This window comes from Mobula hypostoma, chromosome 5 (genome assembly GCF_963921235.1).
Source record: "Mobula hypostoma chromosome 5, sMobHyp1.1, whole genome shotgun sequence".
Classification (NCBI taxonomy): domain Eukaryota; kingdom Metazoa; phylum Chordata; class Chondrichthyes; order Myliobatiformes; family Myliobatidae; genus Mobula; species Mobula hypostoma.
The window spans coordinates 141,575,305-141,595,231 of NC_086101.1; the positions used below are offsets into that span (position 1 = coordinate 141,575,305).

At 38.1% G+C, this 19,927-nt stretch overlaps 1 protein-coding gene across 2 annotated transcripts; it reads left to right on the forward strand.

Annotated features, from left to right (window-relative positions):
- The first annotated feature begins 597 nt into the window (after positions 1 to 597).
- LOC134347053 (procyclic form-specific polypeptide B1-alpha-like) lies at positions 598 to 16,939 on the forward strand. Of its 2 annotated transcripts, none has more exons than XM_063049104.1 (4): positions 598 to 758; positions 9,019 to 9,097; positions 13,613 to 13,926; positions 14,359 to 16,939. In XM_063049104.1, exons 1-4 carry the CDS (start codon positions 710 to 712, stop codon positions 14,475 to 14,477), a joined length of 561 nt encoding a protein of 186 aa, XP_062905174.1. In that variant the 5' UTR covers positions 598 to 709; the 3' UTR covers positions 14,478 to 16,939. The 2 variants fall into 2 exon arrangements, with proteins under 2 accessions (XP_062905174.1, XP_062905173.1); XM_063049103.1 differs by having other exon boundaries at positions 607 to 758; positions 9,019 to 9,109.
- The last annotated feature ends 2,988 nt before the right edge of the window (positions 16,940 to 19,927 follow it).

Sequence of the window (19,927 nt, forward strand, 5' to 3'; positions counted from 1 at the left end):
AATATAAAATGGAAGTTTTTCTTTCATATGTCTTTTTGTTTTCCTTTAACTTAATAGACAGTAATAGCTATTGTTGGCATGCAGATAAATGAATAATTTTTTTGTGATCACTGTCAAATATTTGCACTGAATTGCAAGCAGGAGTTTTAGTTCTCCAATTAAATAATCAAAGATAAGTGGCTGCTAGATATAATCCTAGCTTTGTTTTAAAACCTGGTGTACTGTATATGTTTGTAATGTAACATGCAGCTATTATTAACATTTATTTTCTTCTTGTGATATTCAATTATAATTTTTCACAGGAAAATAAAAAATATAAAATAAAATCAAACTGTTAAGCAAACTAATGATTAAAGTTAAACAACTTTAAAACTTTCTACAAAAATAAAACTTAAATGTACTTCCTACTGTGCAAATTTAATTATCAGCTACCAGAAGTAACCATGCAATATGGTATTTTGCAGAAATCTATTCATCCAGTTATTTTTGGCTGGGCATTTCTCTTATATTCGTTTTATTTGTTCATCCTGGGGAGCTAGTCAGTTATCGTGTGATGCCGACTGATTCCATGTACATATTAGATAACGACGCTTGTGTGGGTGTAAACACCAAAACCACCTAATCCATTTTTTTTAAAAAAAAGGACTTAACTCCCTTCTTTCACTCTGTAATTTGAAAGAGATAAACAATTTTTAGCAGTGTGGAGAAAATGGACACGATGGAGAGTACCCAGAATACCAAGGAACAGGAGATTCCAGGTAATACAGTATTCACCTTAATCCCGGAAAGTAACAACAGAGGTTACAGCAGTAGAAAATTCAATTGCTTTCAGATTCTATTGGATCATATGTTGGTAGTTGATTATTTCTAGACTAGAAATATTCAGAAGTATTGTACATTATTCTGAGACCATGTACGTATGTCAATAACTGAATAACTGACTGTTAACAATAGTAAGATCCAACATTACAAAGTTTCATACAATTTAGAAAGTATTGATGAAATGTGGTATTTTTGTTGACAACTTCTTGAATTACTAATCAATGTGGACTGTTTTAGCAAACTGTGTATTGTGTTACATAAACTTCAGTGTTATTAAAATTAACAATATCAAATTGGTACTGCTTAGATGAAACAATATTTTACTTCTGTATGAAACTTACTGAAATGCAATAATCTAAAACATGAACTGATCCTTCCATTATTGCAAATGTGAGGTGGCGAGGTAGGAATTTTAAAACCCCTGAAGAATTGAGGAAGGCTGGAGGGGTAGTTAAAATGGCAAACATAACTCCTAGCCATTCTTATTTTAGCACTTCAAAATCAAGCAGTAACAAGAACAGAAGATGAGGAGAGCACAAAGCAGGTCATCAGGTAGCGTCTGTGGAAAGAGAAACAGAGGTAATATTTCAGTTTAGAAGGTTCTCCGACCTGAAACATAAACTCTGTTTCTCTTTCCACAGATGCTGCCTTATCTACAGAATATTTCCAGCATTACTGTTTTTATATCTGCATGCCATTAGTGACACATACTTTTGCACTTCAAACTGATTGTCAGTTTCTACGTGACTTCCATGGATAATGCCAGAATAAATTCACATCAATTATTCAAATAGACTTGCTAAGGAATATTTAATCATATTTTCCCATTTAGAACCATTGTTTTTGACCTGTATGATATTTAAAATGCCTTGAATGAGAACATAAATCAAATAACTTTCCTGTAAAGTTATTGCACAATTGATAAGGTCATTTTCAGTAGAAACTATTTCTTAGCATTTTCTCTTCTGTGTGCCTTCATACCCACAAGAAATGTTCAGGCTTCTACTGCACCATAATCTTTTCTCATTCCACAAACATGAGACCTTTGCAACATATCAGTCTTATCCTCTCACCCAATCTTGTAGCAGATACACCCTTCTCTGAGATCAGCAGTTTTCTCCAGATCTGGCTTCTTCTAGATCTTCATTTTTTTTATCACCAGCTGTGGCTCCAACTGCTGGACTCTACGATTTGGAACTCCCTCCATACACTGCCTTAGCTCTCTTTCCTACTTTTACATACTCCTTACAACCTGCCTTTTTAACCACCATTCCGATCACTCATCCTTGTATTTCTTAATGTGGTTTGAGGTCACATATTTATGTTCCTGCAAAATACATCAGCATGGTTAAGTATGCAATGGAAATGCAATATTGAACTTCACATTGTTTGCTGAACTGCGCTCATGCATAAAATATGCAAAGTAATTAATTCCCTATATGTGGAATGCAGGAACGATTTGGTGTTTCAACCATATGGATACATGCCTTTTTATCTTTGCTATGTTTGAAAAGAAAGACATTGAAAGGAAGAATATTCAGAGGTATTTGAAAAGAGTGAGGGAGTTAGACTGCATTACTCATTGAAAAAGTCGATGTGAAGCAAATGGGCCAAATCTGCCTACCATCCTCAGCTATTCTATGATTTCTGTAAGGCCATCCCACTATGCTATTGTTCTCAGTATTTTTCTGAGGATTATTCCTTTTTTAACATTGCATTCATGATTTGTATAACTGGTGATTACTATTACGTGGCAGACAGTTTTGCATCTTGAATGGGATGTATTCATTTGTTTCTGGTTCACCTCCAAGGTTTGTGCAAGAACAGAAACACATCAACACAAAAACGATCACTTTTCACACACCCTGCAACGTCCTTACAAATATACTGTACCCAAAAGGGCAGTTATACCTAAGTTCAGGTCCTTGGGAAGTGATATTTCTGCAGGAAAGTTGCATTCTATGACCTACTGCTTGTTCTGGGGAAAGACCAAAGCTATGCGAATAAAATAAGCGGCGTTCTGATCAAACAAATTCAAAAACTGCCAATTGCTGCAGAAACTCACACGTAACAATATTTTGACGTAAATCATTTAGGGAAAATAACAGTGAACTCTGATCTTACACTGCTATTACATTAACTATTTAGGAACTACTTAGGAACTTTCTGCATGAGGTAAGAACTTTCGAAATGAATGCCTAAAGCAACTTGATGGCACTTTAAAGATAAAAGCTGGAGCTCCTCTAGTTTCAATGAAATTCAGTGCTATCCAAAGAAGAAACTATGACATTATGAACAATATGACCAAGAACATTTTTCAATATATATGCTAGTTGTGAAAAATAAAACCTTCCCTGTGCAAAATAAGTTTCATAAGATGTTGGACAATAAGTATATACATATTAGAGATACTGAGGGTTCTGACTTCAGCTACACTTTGTGTCTATTATATATAAAAACAATCAGTTTCAAGTGTTTCCATAGCTAAAATTCACTTTAACATAGAATTACCGCACTTAGATTTTTGACACATGGAACTGACTGCATCAGCTATATTAATGTAAATTGAAGTGTTAACTTGACACCAATGCATCTGAAATGGATTAACATGGACATTTGTTTTTACTATTTGAAATGAAGCTAAGCACACTATTATATTAAAATGATTTTTAATAAAGTCTGAAAAATATCTCAGAGATTACAAACCAGAATTGATTGATCATAACTCAAGACACAAGACTTCCCATAAGACATAAACACCAGGAATTCTGCAGATGCTGGAAATCCAAAGCAACATGCACAGAATGCTGGAGGAACTCGGCAGGTCAGGCAGCATCCATAGAAATGAACAAACTGTCAACATTTTGGGCCAAGACCCTTCTGGGTGAAGACTCCAGAATAAAAAGGTTGGGGGGAGGGGAAGAAGGATAGCTAGAGGATGATAAGTGAAGCCAGGTAGGTGGGAAAGATATAAGACATATTGTAGGCCAAGAATGTAATATAAAACTCTTCTGCGATCTGCACAGATGAAGCTCCAGAAATGTTCAAGGACCTCAAACCATCAGATGACAATGCAGGTTGTATCACCACTCTGTCCTTGTACAACTCATCATGAACTGACAGGAAAACCACTCATTAATATTTCATTGCCCATCACAATTAGTTATTTTATTACAAACAAGAGAAAATCTGCAGATGCTGGAAATCCGGCAACACGCACAAAATGCTGAAGGAACTCCACAGGCCAGGCAACATCAATATTATTTTATTGATTGGCACAGGAGAGCCATTGAGGCTAAAGGTTTGGGAGAGGTATATTCTCCTAGAGATTCTACCAGTCCACTGTCATATCTTTGTCACAAAGCTTATTTTCAAGTTTACTTCTTAAGGTTGTGAACTGAAAGAAGTACTGAGGAATTTCACTCCCATCTATTGATGGATATCAATAAATTCAAGGAAGAGCCAATGTGTCTTAGGTATTTTAAGGTCAATATACAGCTCTGAATAATCTGAGTGATGAATGTACACAGATGTGTACAGTTCTGAGGTCCGCGTGCAAGCAGCCTTCAGGAGGGTGAACCTACGAAAAGCATCCAGCCCTGACGGGGTACCTGGTCAAGCACTAAAACCCTGTGTGGATCAACTGGCTAGAGTGCACACAGAGATGTTTAACCTCTTGCTTTGGCAGTCTGATGTACCCACTTGCTTCAAGCACGTTCAATTGTACTAATACCTAAGGAGAACGTGGTGGTCTGCCTCAATGACTATAGTCCAGTGGCACTTACATCCATTGTAATGAAGTGTTTGAGATGTTGGTGATGAAACGTATCAACTCCTGCCTGAGAAGTGACTTGGATCAGCTCCAATTAGCAACAGGTCCACAGCAGATAATATCTCATTGGCTCTTTACTCAACCCTGGAACATCTGGACAGCAAAGGTGCATACATCAGGACGGTCTTTATTGGATACAGCTCAGCATTCAATATCATCATCCCTTCAAAATGAATTTCAAGACCTTGGTCTCAATACCTCCTGAAAATCTTGCAAAAAGTAGTGGATACAGCCCAGTCCATCATGGGTAAAGCCCTCCCCACCATTGAACACATCTACACAAAACATCGTCGCAGGAAATCAGCATCCATCATCAGGGGCCCCCACCACCCAGGACATGCTCTCTTCTCACTGCTGCCCACAGGAAGAAAATCTCGGAGCCTCAGGACTCACACCACCAGGTTCAAGAATAGTTATTTCTCTTCAACTATCAGGTTCTTTGAAACAAAGGGAATTACTTCACTTTATCATTGAAATGTTCCTATGGACTCACTTTCAAGGGCTTTTCATCTCATGTTCTCGATATTTATTGCTTATTTATTTATAATAATAATTATTATTTCTTTCTTGTTGTATTTGCACACTGTTTGAGCACTCAAGTTGGTGTAGTCTTTCACTTATTCTATTACAATTATTATTCCATTATGAAAATTAATCCTAGGTTGTATATGGTGACATAAATGTACTTTGATAATAAATTTACTCTGAAATTTGGTTTGCTAAGGCACAGAACAATGTTGCTTTGATTTATGTAAAACGTCTACTTGTCAGAGTATGGATATTGTCTGCAGAGAAAGAGAATGTGCTGGAGCTGCCTTGACACAGGCATGCAGCTCAGAATTTATTACTCATGTTGCTTCCTGGGCCACATGCATTGGATAAATGTAAGGATTTGATTTAATTGAACTACTACATCATAGGATTGGACTATGAAGTGTAGCTGGCAAGCTAATCTCTGCCAATATTACCAGTAGAATGCTCCTGTAGACTTCAACAGAAAGAAAAACTATGAGAACAGAACTGGCTTATATCAAACCTGTGTGGCTTTTTAACTGTTTTAAAATTACTCATTTAAAAACTATATCTGAACAAATTGATGTAAATAATTTATAAAGTTAGACCATTTAAACAAAATAATCAAGAATAATCTAATTGCTCCATTTTGAATTTGAGAACCTCCTCTGAAATGCAAAGGATTTCAGATTCTAAGTCTGCCAACAAGATTTGTCTGTGTAACCAAGGGGATATAGTAAATTTATTAATGACTGCTTAAGCATGAGATGACAATGGCTGTCATTTGAGCTGCACTCATCCAGCCAGTAGAGAAGATTTCATCACTCCCTTGACTTGTGCGTTGAGAAAAGATCTGTGTTCTGAGACATGACTCAATCAGCTGCATCATAAACACAAGCAATTCTGCAGATGTTGGAAATCCAGAGCAACACACACACAAAATGCTGGAGAAACTCAGCAGGTCAGGCAGCAACCATGAAAATGAACAGACAGTTGACGTTTCGGGCCGAGACCCATCATCAGGATGGAAAAGGAAAGGGGAATAAGAAGGTGGGGAGAGGGGTAAAGGAGGTCAAGTTAGAAGGTGACAGACGAAGCCAGGTGGGTGGCAAAGGTAAAGGGCTGGAGAAGAAGGAAGCTGATAGGAGAGGAGAGTAGACCTGCATGCTGTTGTAGAGTAGTGGGCTGATCTCCACCTTGCTGAGGCCAGGTGGCAGCTCTCAGACACCTTCTCTTACTTGACCCTTGAAAAGGACCCCACTCCAGACCTTCGGCACTGTCTCTGATACCATCACTAACCTCATCAGCTCTGGAGATCTCCCATCCACTTTCCTTACCCCTCATTTCATTTCTACTTCCTACCCAAGATCTACAATCTTATCTGTCCAGGCAGGTCCATTGTCTCCTGCCACACTGAACTTGTGTCCACATACCTTGACTCCATGCTATTCGCCATGGTTCAGTCCCTTCCCACCTACATCCGTGACACTTCACATGCTCTTGAACTCTTCAACAACTTTCAATTCCCTGGCCCTGACAGCCTCATTTGGATGGTCACTCCCTATACACTTCTGTCTCCCATAAAGAATGCCTTAAAGCTCTCTGCTGCTTTCTCGACAAAAGATCCAACCAGTTCCCTTGACCATCAGACGCCTCCATCAGACAGAATTGATTCTCAGCCTCAACAGTTTCTTCTTTGGCTTCTCCCATTTTCTCCAATCTCAAAGGGTTGTTATGGGTACTTGCATGATCTCCAGCGATGCCTGTCTTTCCGTTGACTTTGTGGAACAGTCCATGTTCCAAGCCTTCTCAGGTAATATTCCTCAACTCATTCTGTGCTACATTGATGATTGCATTGGTGTTGCTTCATGCACCCTTGCTGAGCTCATTAACTTCATCAACTTTGCCTCCAACTTCCATCCTGCCTTTAAATTCACTTGGTCCATTTCTGACACCTCTTTCTACTTTCTCAATCTCTCTGTCTCCATCTCTGGAGACAAATTATCTACTGATATCTTTTATAAACCCACTGCCTCTCGCAGATATCTTGACTATACTTCTTCCCACCCTGTCACCCGTAAAAATGCTCATTTCCTTCATCTCTGCCACATCTGTTCCAAGGATGAAATATTTCTTTCCAGAACATCAGAGGTATTGTCCTTCTTAAAGAATGGGATTTTCCTTTCTCCACCATTAATGCTGCCCTCACCCACATCTCCTTCATTTCCTGGACATCCATGCTCACCCTGTCTTCCCACCAATTTAACAGGGATAGAGTTCTTCTTGTATTCACCTACCACCCCATGAGCCTCCACATCCAACACATTATTCTCTGCACTTCCACCATCTTCAATGGGATCCTAGCACCAAATATGTCTTCACCTCCCCCACTCTCCACTTTCCACAGGGATCACTCTCTCCTTTATCTCTTTGTCCATTTGTCCCTCCCCACTAATCTCCTTCCCGGCACATATCCCTGGAAGCAACAGAAGTGCTACATCTGCTCATTCACCTCCTCCCTCAACTCCATTGTGAGCCCCAAACGGTCCTTCCAGATGAGCAACATGTCACCTGTGAATCTGTTGGGGTCGTCATTTGTATCCAATGTTCCCAACGTGGCTTCCTCTACATTGGTGAGACCCAACTTAAAATGGGGAATGGCTTTGTTGATCACCTCTACTCCAGCTGCCAAAAGTGGAATTTCCCATTGCCAACCATTTTAATTCATATCCCTATTCCCATTCTGACATGTTGATCCATGGTCTCCTCTTTTGCCATGATGACTCAATCCTCAAAGTAGGGGAGTAACTTCTCCTGTTCTGCCTGGGTAGCCTCCAACCTGATGGTATGCACAGCAATTTCTGCTTCTAGTATTGATATATCTCTTTTTTCCTTTCCCCTCCCCCTTCCCTCTTCTTTGTTCCCCACTCTGACCTCTTACCTCTTCTTACCTGCCTATCACCTCCTCCTGATACCCCCCTTTCTCTCATGGTTCACTCTCCTCTCCTATTAGATTACTTCTTGTCCAGCTCTTTAGCTTTCCCACCTACCCGGCTTCACCTGTCTTCTTCGAGCTTGTTCTCCTTCCTCTGCCCTGCACCTTTTTATTCTGGCATCTTCCTTCTTCCTTTCTAAGCCTGATGAAGGATCGCGGCCTGAAACATTGACTGTTTATTCATTTTCATGGATGCTGCCTGACCTGCTGAGTTCCTCCAGCATTTTGGGTGTGTTGGACGGCAAATTAATATTCGAACCTTCACTTTACGTTGACTTCGTATAAAAAGATAACCTCTTCTATGTTAATCGGTAATAGACCAATTCTCACTGAGCATATTATAGATTAACTGCATATCACCAGTCGATACTTCACTAAGATATTTAAATGTTTTCAATTTATCATTATAGTCGTAAAAAATGAATAACATCTGTTCCTACAGCTAGCAATAAATATTGTTCTCATACTTTGGGATCTCACATTCCAGTCACATGCTGCACTCCCTCACTCCTTTTTAAAGGTAACACAATAATAAATCATATTCCACTAGCATTTAGAGAGCAAAATTTCATGGCGGCATGGAATCAATAACAATGTTAATTTACAACAGATAACTGAAATAATTGTAGATATACAATCAACCATAAATAATTTGGGGAAGGTACGAAGGTCGATTATTAGGTTAGCAAAGCTAAGCTGGCATGAAAACATAATGGCCTAGGGCAATTTCTTACTCCATGAGTTTCAATACTCTGAATGTAAGAATATACTTGAGAAAAGTAGAGCATGTTAAATCAGAGATTATGTAAATAAGTAAATTTATGGTGCATAAAATGTTTATTTGCTCTTTCACTAGGAGCCCCTCCATACCGTCTGAGAGACCGTGAACAGCTCAGGAAAAGAAAGCTGGAAGCACAGGAGCAGAAGAGTTCACAGTGGGTGATTAAGTAAGATTTTTTTTAATAATGACAGAAGAGAGGGATAATCATTTACACCCAGCCCAAGTTAATGGGATGGAAGTCTGCACTCACTGATGCCTTAAAATACCCACATGAAGTGAATCTCTGACAGTTCATGACTAAAGATGGTTTTAACTTGGCATGTATGGGATTTACATATTAATTTAACATTATGAGAATTGCTGTAATATTGGTCCCAAGACTGCTTGTTCATGTAACAGCATTTTCTTTTCTTCAATATAATAAAAAGAGGAACAATATTTTGTTTTATCTCAACCTGCAACCTGCAAATATTCTTCTACAGAAAGTGAGGAAAGCAGGAGAAAGCATTTTTGTAAAATCAGAGTACCCTCATCTCTTATCTCTTCATATTGATCATATAAGCTAATGATGACAGAACAGATACACAAACAGCAGCTTAGGCAATCAGAATTATTTCCTGTGCAATATTGTTAATGAATTTCAGAATAGCACATACACACAACAGAATTTGTACCCCAATTCCCCTGAAAGAGCAGACTTGCAATCTAGTTTTGAATACTACCTTACTACGTCCAGGACTTCAGTGTACTGCTGAAGGGTCTCAGGCTGAAATATTGACTGTACTCTTTTCCACGATGCTGCCTGGCCTGCTGAGTTCCTCCAGCATTTTGTGTGTGTGTGTGTTGCTTGGATTTCCAGCATCTGCAGCTTTTCTCTTGTTTGTGATTGGACTACCTCAATATTCCTCTTCTGCACTATTTATTCTTTTTATTGTAATGTAAAATTATGTAACTGTACTGCTGCAACAAAACACAGATTTGACAATATTTGTCAATGATTCGGTTTGAATATATGTAACTTATAAAAACAAAACAAGAAATCCATTGAATAACTTCTCTCAAGTGTACCTGGGTTAAAAATTAACCTTGTTTATCCTTTCTTCAAATATAGCTTTGAAAGTTGCAGTTTACTTCTTTTTGTTTAGTTTCCTTACTTTTCTCCTAGTGTCATCTCCTAGTTCACCTTGCCTACGAGACCTATCTCCAGATAGGTCCAACCCTATTCCAACGAAACTTCTTAACTTTCCTCTGGGCTTTCATCCAATATGATACTTTAAACAGTTTGCTCTCCTCAGTAACCATTATCCTGTTGTCACCTCCTTCGAAAAGGCCTTTACTTCTCTTTCCTCACAAAGGGTAGCTCCATGTTTAACATCTTGTTCTAGAAGTTCTTGTATCTGCTGTTGGCTGTTAGGTCAACACCTATCTTTTACAAGATTCCCTGTATAAAGTTCTCAGAGTAGAATTCTGTCTCTGGTAGGTTACTGAAAAATATCAAACATTATTAATTTGTTGCTTGTTGCAAAGATAATCCATTCTCCACAGTCTTTGATTTGGCTAATCTCACATCTATTTCCAAAAGTCTCCCTCAACATCTAACATAGAGTATTGGACTAAACTTGTCCTGTTCCATTCTTATATGTTCATTTGAGATCAGAGGATTGATGTCATGGTTTCTCTTTCTGCTCCTGAAGATTCTGTGGCATTTTCTATTTCTCCACTACTTGCTTGTTAATATCATCTGAAAACACAGTGCCAGTTCTACCTCTCTGGATCGTTCCACTTCATCAAAATTGTTACACTGCTTGCCTGAAATCCATTTCTAGATCCACAAAATATTCATCAAAATATTAAGAAACCCAAAACCACTATCTTTGGTCCAATATAGACTTCATGGTCGTTTATTTCATTCTTCTTGCAGCCAATTACCTGATATGGAACCCGACTATTTACAGACTAGGTGTCATGTAAATGTTTGACCAAGGAATGAACAACCAATCACATAAGTATACTATTTCCATTTCTTCCACATTACCCAACTGTGATCCTGCCTCAGCCCAACTAATCACCATCTTCCTGCTTTCTGCCTTGCAAACGTTTTAGGTCATTCAGAATTTTGCTACCACAGTCAAAATTTGCAGTAGCACTCTCATGTTTGCTAACTTGCATGAGATCTCAATTAAGCATAGCTTCAAATTTAAAATTATGTTCGTTTTCAAGTTTCTGAAAGGCTTTGGCCTTACCTACATCTGTAACTTGTTTGCACTGCCTCATTTAAGTTCCAAACATTATGGTCCTTTGCTGAGATATAGTCCTCTTCTGAAATACTTATGAATCAATAATTAGTAAGATGAATTAACCCATTGTTTGTACGTATAATATTAAAGCTGTTAAAACAGAAAAAAACAAAGACTACACTGGAACCACCTTTTTATTAATTAATGAAACTTTAAACTGGCAATACTTGTCAATCATGCAGAATCTATGTTTTCATTTATTTTGCTTTAATAATACTGTGCACCAATTTCAAAATGGTTATAAATCTACTAAATAATCCTATTTGTTAATGGGATGAACAGTTAAGTGACATGATAGTCGTGGAAAAGTTTGGAAGTACATATGACTGAAATAGGATTATAACTAAAAGTGTTTGCAATATGCATGAAGGAAATTAACTGCTTGGACAGCAAATGTCTATAACAAAAATATAGACATTACATGGAATAATTAAGATAAAGCTAAATTAGTCTGAAATTATTTTTAACGTTAAACTTTACAGAAACGTGATACATTTGTTGAGCAATTTTTTCTAGTCATTGCAAATATTCAATTTAATAAAACAAGTAATGAAAATGTTTGCCTTATTAAATAATGTTCAATATTATATTTGGTAAAGTTAAAAGGTTAATCTGCATAAGGGTTGAGTGTCTTAAGTAATGATATTTGCATTTTTTATCTGAATTTTGAGGTTTAAAAAAAAATTTGGTTCTTGCATCAGGCTGAAATGTTCACTCCATAAAATCTTTACTTAACACAATCTTTACTCCCACCTAATTTCAGTATTTTAGCATAAATAAGTTAAGAAATTCAGCCCTGTAATATGATCTGAGTGCAATGCAATTAAAGTACTATTTAGAACTTATTACTAAATCCAATTGATTTGAGACATTAGCCATCCTCCAGGTAGGCCCTCATTTGTGTTGTTTCAGTTTTCACCTGCACCTGTACCCTCACTGTCTATACCCTCAAATCCATCTCTACCTAGCCTCTGAAAGCATCTTCAATCAGTCCCAGTACAATCTCACTTCCACTCACTCTGACTCCAGCTAGATTGTAGTACCACGCCCCTGATTCTGTTTCTGTTCCTCAAACTTTCTGCTCCTCTCCCTTAATTGAGGCTAACTCACCCCCCCAGCAGCTGCATTGATTTGACTCTCATACATAGTAGAACTTCACTACAGGAAGCTCACCTTAAATTTTGCACAATAGCTCTCCACAATTTTAATTTCTCTACATCATCTCACTTTTTTTATGATGGAGAAAGTAGCCATTTGAGCCTTCATGTCAATGCCTGCTCTCGGTCTGATCCCTTTAATTCCATTTCCCCACTTATTTCCCTATAATCTGTATTTTCTCTGATGACCATAAACTTCACACTGATTCCCCTACTGCACTTACAATTGGGATATTAGCCAGGTGCCCCACTAACCAGCATAATTTTGGGACATTTTTAAGAAACCAGAGCACCGAGACAAGACTCATATAGTCATAGGGGGACTCCAAACTTGCAGCACCAGAGGCTGGGATCAAGCCCAGAATGCTGGTGCATTTTGCTGTGCCACTAGACGGCCTACCTCCATCACAAGGTTTCCTTTCTTATTTTCTAATTATTACCAACAAATATTTATTTAAATTTGTCTTTTAGAGAAAAAATTCTGATTTAAGGTGGCCCTGGTGAATCTCTGTGACTTCTAGCTGGCAGCCAAAGAAATAAAGAAAACAGCTAAATGCTTTGTTAACCATGCTTTTTCTGGTAAATGGTTATCGCAAACAATATCCTGTAGCTTCTCTTTGCTCTTGGAAGCAACTTGATGTGGCAGAACTGAGGCGAGGGTGAGGAAGACACGAGATTTGATAGATCTAAGTGCTGGGGCGAATTGGAAAGGTCAGGTACAGGCTGAAGTGAAGCGGTGGGACCCAGGGCCCAGGCCCCAGAGTGCATTGAAGCTACTGAACCTGATATTTGGACAACGATTTAGGTGCCAAGCCGGATTGAAAAGGTCAGGGTGTCAGGATATGAGGCGAGGGATGGGCCAGTTCAACTCACTGCTCTGCGACACTTACTCAGCTCTGCACTAAACTAAGGGTCTGGGGACAGACTTCTGTGTGTGGACTTCAGTTCAGAATGCTATTAGCTTGTGTTTACTGTTTGCATGACTTTTTTCTCTCTGCACATTGGATGCTCATTGGTCTTTTTATTACTGGGTTCTTTCGGCTTTCTTGGTTTTGCGGCTGCCTGTTAAGAGACAAATCTCAAGGTTGTATACTTTGATTATAAATGTACTTTGAACTTTGAACTTTGAAAAACCATGTGTCTCTGCATGGCTTATAATATGTTGGCTTCATATGCACGATAATGAGAAGTATTTTATATCACATTGATGCATAGGGAGAAATCAAAATCAAAAAGAGGAAGAAAAGGAAAGGCCAGTGGAATAAGCATTAAGCTTACCAAGAAGCCTGAGCCTGAGCTGGTGTCTCACCCTGAGCCTGAACCTGAGCTGGTGTCTCTTCCTGAGCCTGAGCTGGTGTTTCATTCTGCACCTGAACCTGCACCACTCCAAGAACCACAGCCTTTACAAGATCAAAAAGAGGAAGTCAGATACAAAGTAGAACAATCGAGTCCTCAGTGGGAGAGGCCTACATCACTGCAGCAAAGTGCAACCCTTTCGATAATTGGGTATCCTGCTTCTACTTCAACAGGTACTCAGCACGCGCACTATGGATCATGTGCAGGCAGATAGAATTACTTCAATTTGGGACCATGGGCAGCAGAGATGTAATGGGCCAAAGGGCCAATTCCAATGCTGTACTGTTCTATATTCTACTAAGCTTAGGGCCTCGGATTCAGCCCAATTTATTAAATACGCAACTTAGTCAGATTATTACAAAGGTTATTACATTTTAAAAAGTTATCTAAATGTAAATGATATCAGGTTCATATAAAAATTGTGTAGAATGAACCTTATAGGAATCAATTTGATGGTTCCTATACGTCATGAAATATTTACAGTACTGCCCAATCAACATGGCTTATATGTCATGAAATGCCTATGATGGTTTGCAGTCAGGAAAATAATCATACTGCACTTCAACGATGAAATTAAAATATTCTATTCTTCACCTTTATCCTAGATGAGCTTGGAGGAATACAGCCAGCTTGTATGAAGATATCAGAGAGTTTGCCACTACAGGCAGAAGATGTGCCTGGGGAAAATGCCCCATCTGAAGAACAAATAGTTTTGTCCATATAAAAACATCAACACTTTGTGAATTTCAGAGATTTTTTTAAAGTTTTCTCTGACAGTTGTTATTACACAGGGGAGATAACAATAGTACTTTTGTCACCACAGGCCAAAACACTCATTATAGAAGGTGCAGACTTGCATCCTGTCACAATACAGTTTGATGCATCAGGACTTTGATGACGGTTGACATCTTTCTTTAATGTGCCACATTCTGGCAGGATGTGAAACAAAATCTCTACAGTCTCCTGATCATTTATGTTGCATTCTGCAAGGAAACACAAAAAATGATAAAGGAGTATCTTAATGTAGAAGAGAGCTGACCCTATGACAGAAAAATTATACAGGGTACCACATATTACAGAAACAGGGCATTCAGCTCAGCCAGTGTGTGCAGGTATTTATATTCTACGCAAATGTCCATCAGAGGAACACAACATTAGGTACAGCCATTTACTTCCCTGTAACTGGTTGGCCTTTCATTAAGATCATGGTTAAAGATAAGGATTTGAGCCAGAAGTAAATCAAATGCTCTTGAGTGTGCTCTGCCGTCAATAAGGTCTTGACTGATTATATGCCTTTATTTTCTTCTGGTACCCCCTCTCCTCTCATTCCCCTTATATCCACACATCCAACAGTCTCCACCTTGAATATATTCAGTGACTGAACATGCAGAGCTCACATCATCTCAGTTCCAAGCACTGACCTCAAAGCCTGAGACGATACACCCTAGTTCTAGACTCGCCATCTGGAAGAAACAGCCTCCCAGCATTTCCCCGTCTATTCCTTTCAGAAAACATCACTCTTATTCTTGTAAAGTGTACTGAATATAGGCCAAACTTACTTAAATCGCAATTCATATGGCAATTCCTTCATCCTTGGAATGAACTTAATGAATCTCTGCTGCACTGACTCCAAAACAATTGCATTGTTCTTTATGTAATGGGACCAAACTTCTATAAGAGGCTCAAAGAAGGCATATGGAATGCTGGCCTTCATTAACTGGGGCACAAAATATGAGGGCATGGAGGCCACAGTACTATTGTATAAAACATTGGCTCAGCTACAGCTGAAATATTGTGTTTAGTTCTGGTGGTCAAACTACATAGAGGATGTGATTACTCTGGAGAAGGTGCAAATGAGGTCTATTTATACGTAGCCTGATACGGAACACTTTAGTTAAGAGGAGAGACTTGATAGGCTGGGTTTATTTTCCTTAGTAGCAGGTGCTGAGGGGGAACTTGTAAGAAGTGTACAAATTATGAGAATTATAGATGCAATTAATAAGGAGAGTTTTTCCTATGACCTGAAAAAAAAATCACCCAAAGAGTGATTAGATAGGTGGTGAATTACATAATTACATATACTAATTACATTTGGAAAGTGTCTGGACAAGCACTTGAATCACCGAGGTATAGATGGCTATGAACTAGGAGCTGCCAATTATGCAGACCATAAATGAGTAGGGATGGGTACCTGGTGGTCAGCATAGACTCTGCTGGCTGAAGAGCCTGCTTCTATGATGTATGACTCTCTATAACTGTTTTTCTTCTTCCTTACTTCCTCTGCCTCATGAATCAACATATCAAGATCCATCCTTACACCAATATTTATTAGATTTTCCTGGATGGGTGAAGGCGATAGTAATCTATAATTACCTCAACACTTTCCCTTGGAGTCTAACAAGCAAACAGAATGTTCTGCATTCCTATGACTAAGTATCCAAAAATAACTAACTTGATCTAACTTCCTATATCTGTCTTTGCCCTATTTTCCCTAATATTTTGGTCAACTGATGATTGTTTAATATTATGTATCAGAATATCCTTGTATTCATTTCTCCCCAATATGTTTATTTAACTGTCAACTGATGCATCTCACCTGTTCACCTTAACTCCATGTGATAATGAGCTTCACATTTTCACCAGACTCTGAATAAAGGAGTTTCCTTTGAATTCCCCACTGGATATATTAGTGAGAAGGATTAGTAGATAATAAATGCAATCAACTACATTTTACAAATTATTTTTTCCCAATGTACTTGTCAACTAGCACTACCTATTGGGAAAATTCATATGACATTTAGCATGACACACATTGAAATGATACAATTCAACTACCTAGATAGACACCAATTACAAAGCTGAAGAGCAGAGCAAAATTCTCATTATGTCTCCGTCATCAGAAAATGAAGTACAGAAATTCAACAACCCTATTAGCAACTGTAGGTGTCTCCCCATGGTAATGTGCATGATTGACAACACCTGTTAGACAGAGGTTGTGTTATCTTTGTAAATGTTACACGGCATTTCCCATTCAAATAGTTCACTTTTATCAAATTAGTTATGTTCATGATATGACTTTTATACATGATATTTTATACTGTGCAGTGGATGTACAAAAAAAGAAAAAAATGTAAAGAATGTGAAAATAAAGAAATTATTTACCCCTGTATTTCAATAGATTGTTCAAAGATTATTTCTGAGCAAATTGAAGTGATAGGGACTTCCCTTTCCAATCCTGGGTACATGCACTTATTGGTAATATAAATGATATATTCTACACCTGAAAATGGAAGCATTTTGTTGCAGTCATAATGTACAACAGCTGCAAAAATCGTCACAAAATTTCTGCATGCATATTTATCCATAAAACAGAGAACCAAAAATCATAAATGACATAATTTTACTTTACGTAAGTTTAAACGATTCAAAACTTTATGTCTAAATTTAGCATTATTTATTTAAAATTGCTTTTCTGTTCATTTATTTAATATTTATCTATAATCCAAGGGTGCAAATCACATTTGTGGATAAACTACAAACTTAGAGTTACATAGCCTTACAAGATAATGGAGGCGAGAAAAGAAAAGAAAATGCTGGAAGTATACGCAGAAGGCCAATCAGCCTCTGTAGAGGCAGATATAGAGATAACATACCAGCCTGATAATACTGGATCAGAACAGGTAAACCACTTAATTATCAGGCTCATGAACAAAAGGGATAACTTCATTCACTTGGCCCATCATTGAATCAGAATCAGAATCAGGTTTATTATCACCGGCAGTGTTGTGAAATTTGTTAACTTAGCAGCAGCAGTACAATGTGATACATGATAATATAGAAAAAAAAGCAAATCAATTACAGTAGGTAGATATATGTATATTAAATAATTAGATTAAAAATAGTGCAAAACAGAAATAATATTTTTAAAAAGTGAGGTCGTGTTCATGGGTTCAATGTTCATTTAGGAATTGGGTGTTAGAGGGGAAGAAGCTGTTCCTGAATCACCGAGTGTGTGCCTTCAGGCTTCTGTACCTCCTTCCTGATAGTAACAGTGAGAAGAGGGCATGTCCTGGGTGATGGGGGTCCTTAATAATGGACCTTTCTAAAGTACCTCTCCTTGAAGATGTCTTGAACACTACGGAGACTAGTACCCAAGATGGAGCTAACTAATTTTACAACTTTCTCCAGCTTCTTTTGGTCCTGTGCAGTAGCACTCCTGCGCCCCCCCCCACACCAGACAGTGATGTTGGCTGTCAGAATGCTCTCCATGGTACAGCTATAGATGTTTTCAAGTGCTTTAGTTGACAAACCAAATTTCTTCAAACTCCTAATGTCTTGCTGTCCAGATGTTTGCTGTCTTGCCTTCTTTATAGCTTTATCGATATATTGGAACCAGGTCAGATCCTTAGAGATCTTGACACTCAGGAACATGAAATTACTCACTCTCTCGACTTCTGAGGATTCATGTTGCCACATTTACCCTTCCTGAAATCCACAATCAATTTTTTTGTCTTACTGACATTCGGTGTAAGTGCAGGGTTGTTGCTGTGGCACCACTCAACTAGCTGATATACTTCACTCTTGTACACCCTCTCATCTCCATCCGAGATTCTTAGGTCATTTGGTAAGTAGATGTGAAATAATTGGAGCAAATTGGCTTACATATAGACAAGGATGTAGCTGGACTGGAAGTCTTGTGTTGGACTGGAGAGACTGTACAGGCTGGGACTATTTTCCCTGGTGAAAAGAAGACTAAGGGGTAGTTTATAAAATCATGAAGGGAATAGGGAAGATGGATTGAAGCAGTCTTGTCCCCAAGGTAGGGGAAGCTGAAACTAGAGGGTATAGATTCAAGGTGAGAGGGTAAGATTTATAAGGGACCAGAGAAGAAACATTTTCACACGGAGGATGATAGGTATATAGAATGAGCTGCTACCAGATGAAGTGACAGAAATGGGTACAATTGCAATGTTTAAAAGACATTTGGATAGGTTCCTGGATAGGGAATGTTTAGAGAGATATGGGTCAAAGGCAAGCAAAAGGGATCAGCTCATGAAGAAACCTTGGGTAGCATTGATGCGTTGAGCCAAAGGACTTGTTTCTGTGTTGTATAACTCTACGATTTTATGACTGGTTCAGCAATGGGCTATTCAGTCTTTCAAAACCTGACTCAACAGTTAGTTAGATCATTGATGATCTATATCTTATATGCATTAACACCATTGCTGTCCAATTTTTAACATCCTTTGTCTAACAAAAATAATCAGTCTAAACTTTGAAATTTTTAATTGATTCACTTACTCAAAAACATTTTATGAGGCTGTTCTAGATTTCCACCAGCCTTTATGATGAGGAGAGTCTGAGTCTAATTTTAAGTGAAGTTCTCTCGCTCTGGGTTCTCTGCCAGAGTATATGGATTCTAACCAATCTTTACAACTTTTTAAGTCATTTTGAACATCCTAATTATGACAAAAGATGAAGTTTCAGATGTTCGTATTTTCCTAATATAATCACTATGCATTGAAAAGAATTAATAGCAGGTGCACAGGGTGTTAATTGAATATATAAAAAATTTAACAGTTGCCATATGGCTCTTGCTGTTACCACACAAGAAACACAGCACAATGCTCTCCTGTTACCAGAGCAACAGCCATACCATGAACTATTGGGACAATCTTTATCAGTATTTCCAAGGGAGGATCCTATTGCACACAAAATTTAAAATTTTACAATACATATTGGTGTTTTTAAATTGCAACGCTCAGTATCAAAAGAAAATAGTTATTGACACTACATTGCATGGCAATATGAATCTTATTTTGTTCTGTTAAAATGTAACTTCGAATTCCAAAATGAATGGAATCTAGTAAGATTAGATTAACATGAGGACATACTGTACATCCAAAGCACTGGGCACAATGAGTAGTGAGCACCAGAGGTTTTCCGTATACATTGGATCTTTCTTTTTTACCAATTTACTCCTTCAAAGCCAGGTTGATTTGCAATCGACCTTCCCTTTCTGGATGGTTTCCAGTGCATGCAACTCACCAATTGTGAGCTTCAGCTTCTCTTGTGCACCTGGGCTGCTGTGAAATGAAGCAACATCAGTAAAACTATGCCCGAGGCACGGTCACCTTCAATTTCTTTAAGGCAATCTTAATCTGTCAACACAAA

Excerpts from the sequence above, each read along its gene's own strand:
- LOC134347053 (XM_063049103.1), top strand. The coding sequence starts at position 710 with ATGGACACGATGGAGAGTACCCAGAATACCAAGGAACAGGAGATTCCA. Across the intron at positions 759-9,018 it reads CAAGGAACAGGAGATTCCAG|GAGCCCCTCCATACCGTCTG; the intron begins GTAATACAGTAT and ends CTCTTTCACTAG. Across the intron at positions 13,927-14,358 it reads TCCTGCTTCTACTTCAACAG|ATGAGCTTGGAGGAATACAG; the intron begins GTACTCAGCACG and ends CCTTTATCCTAG.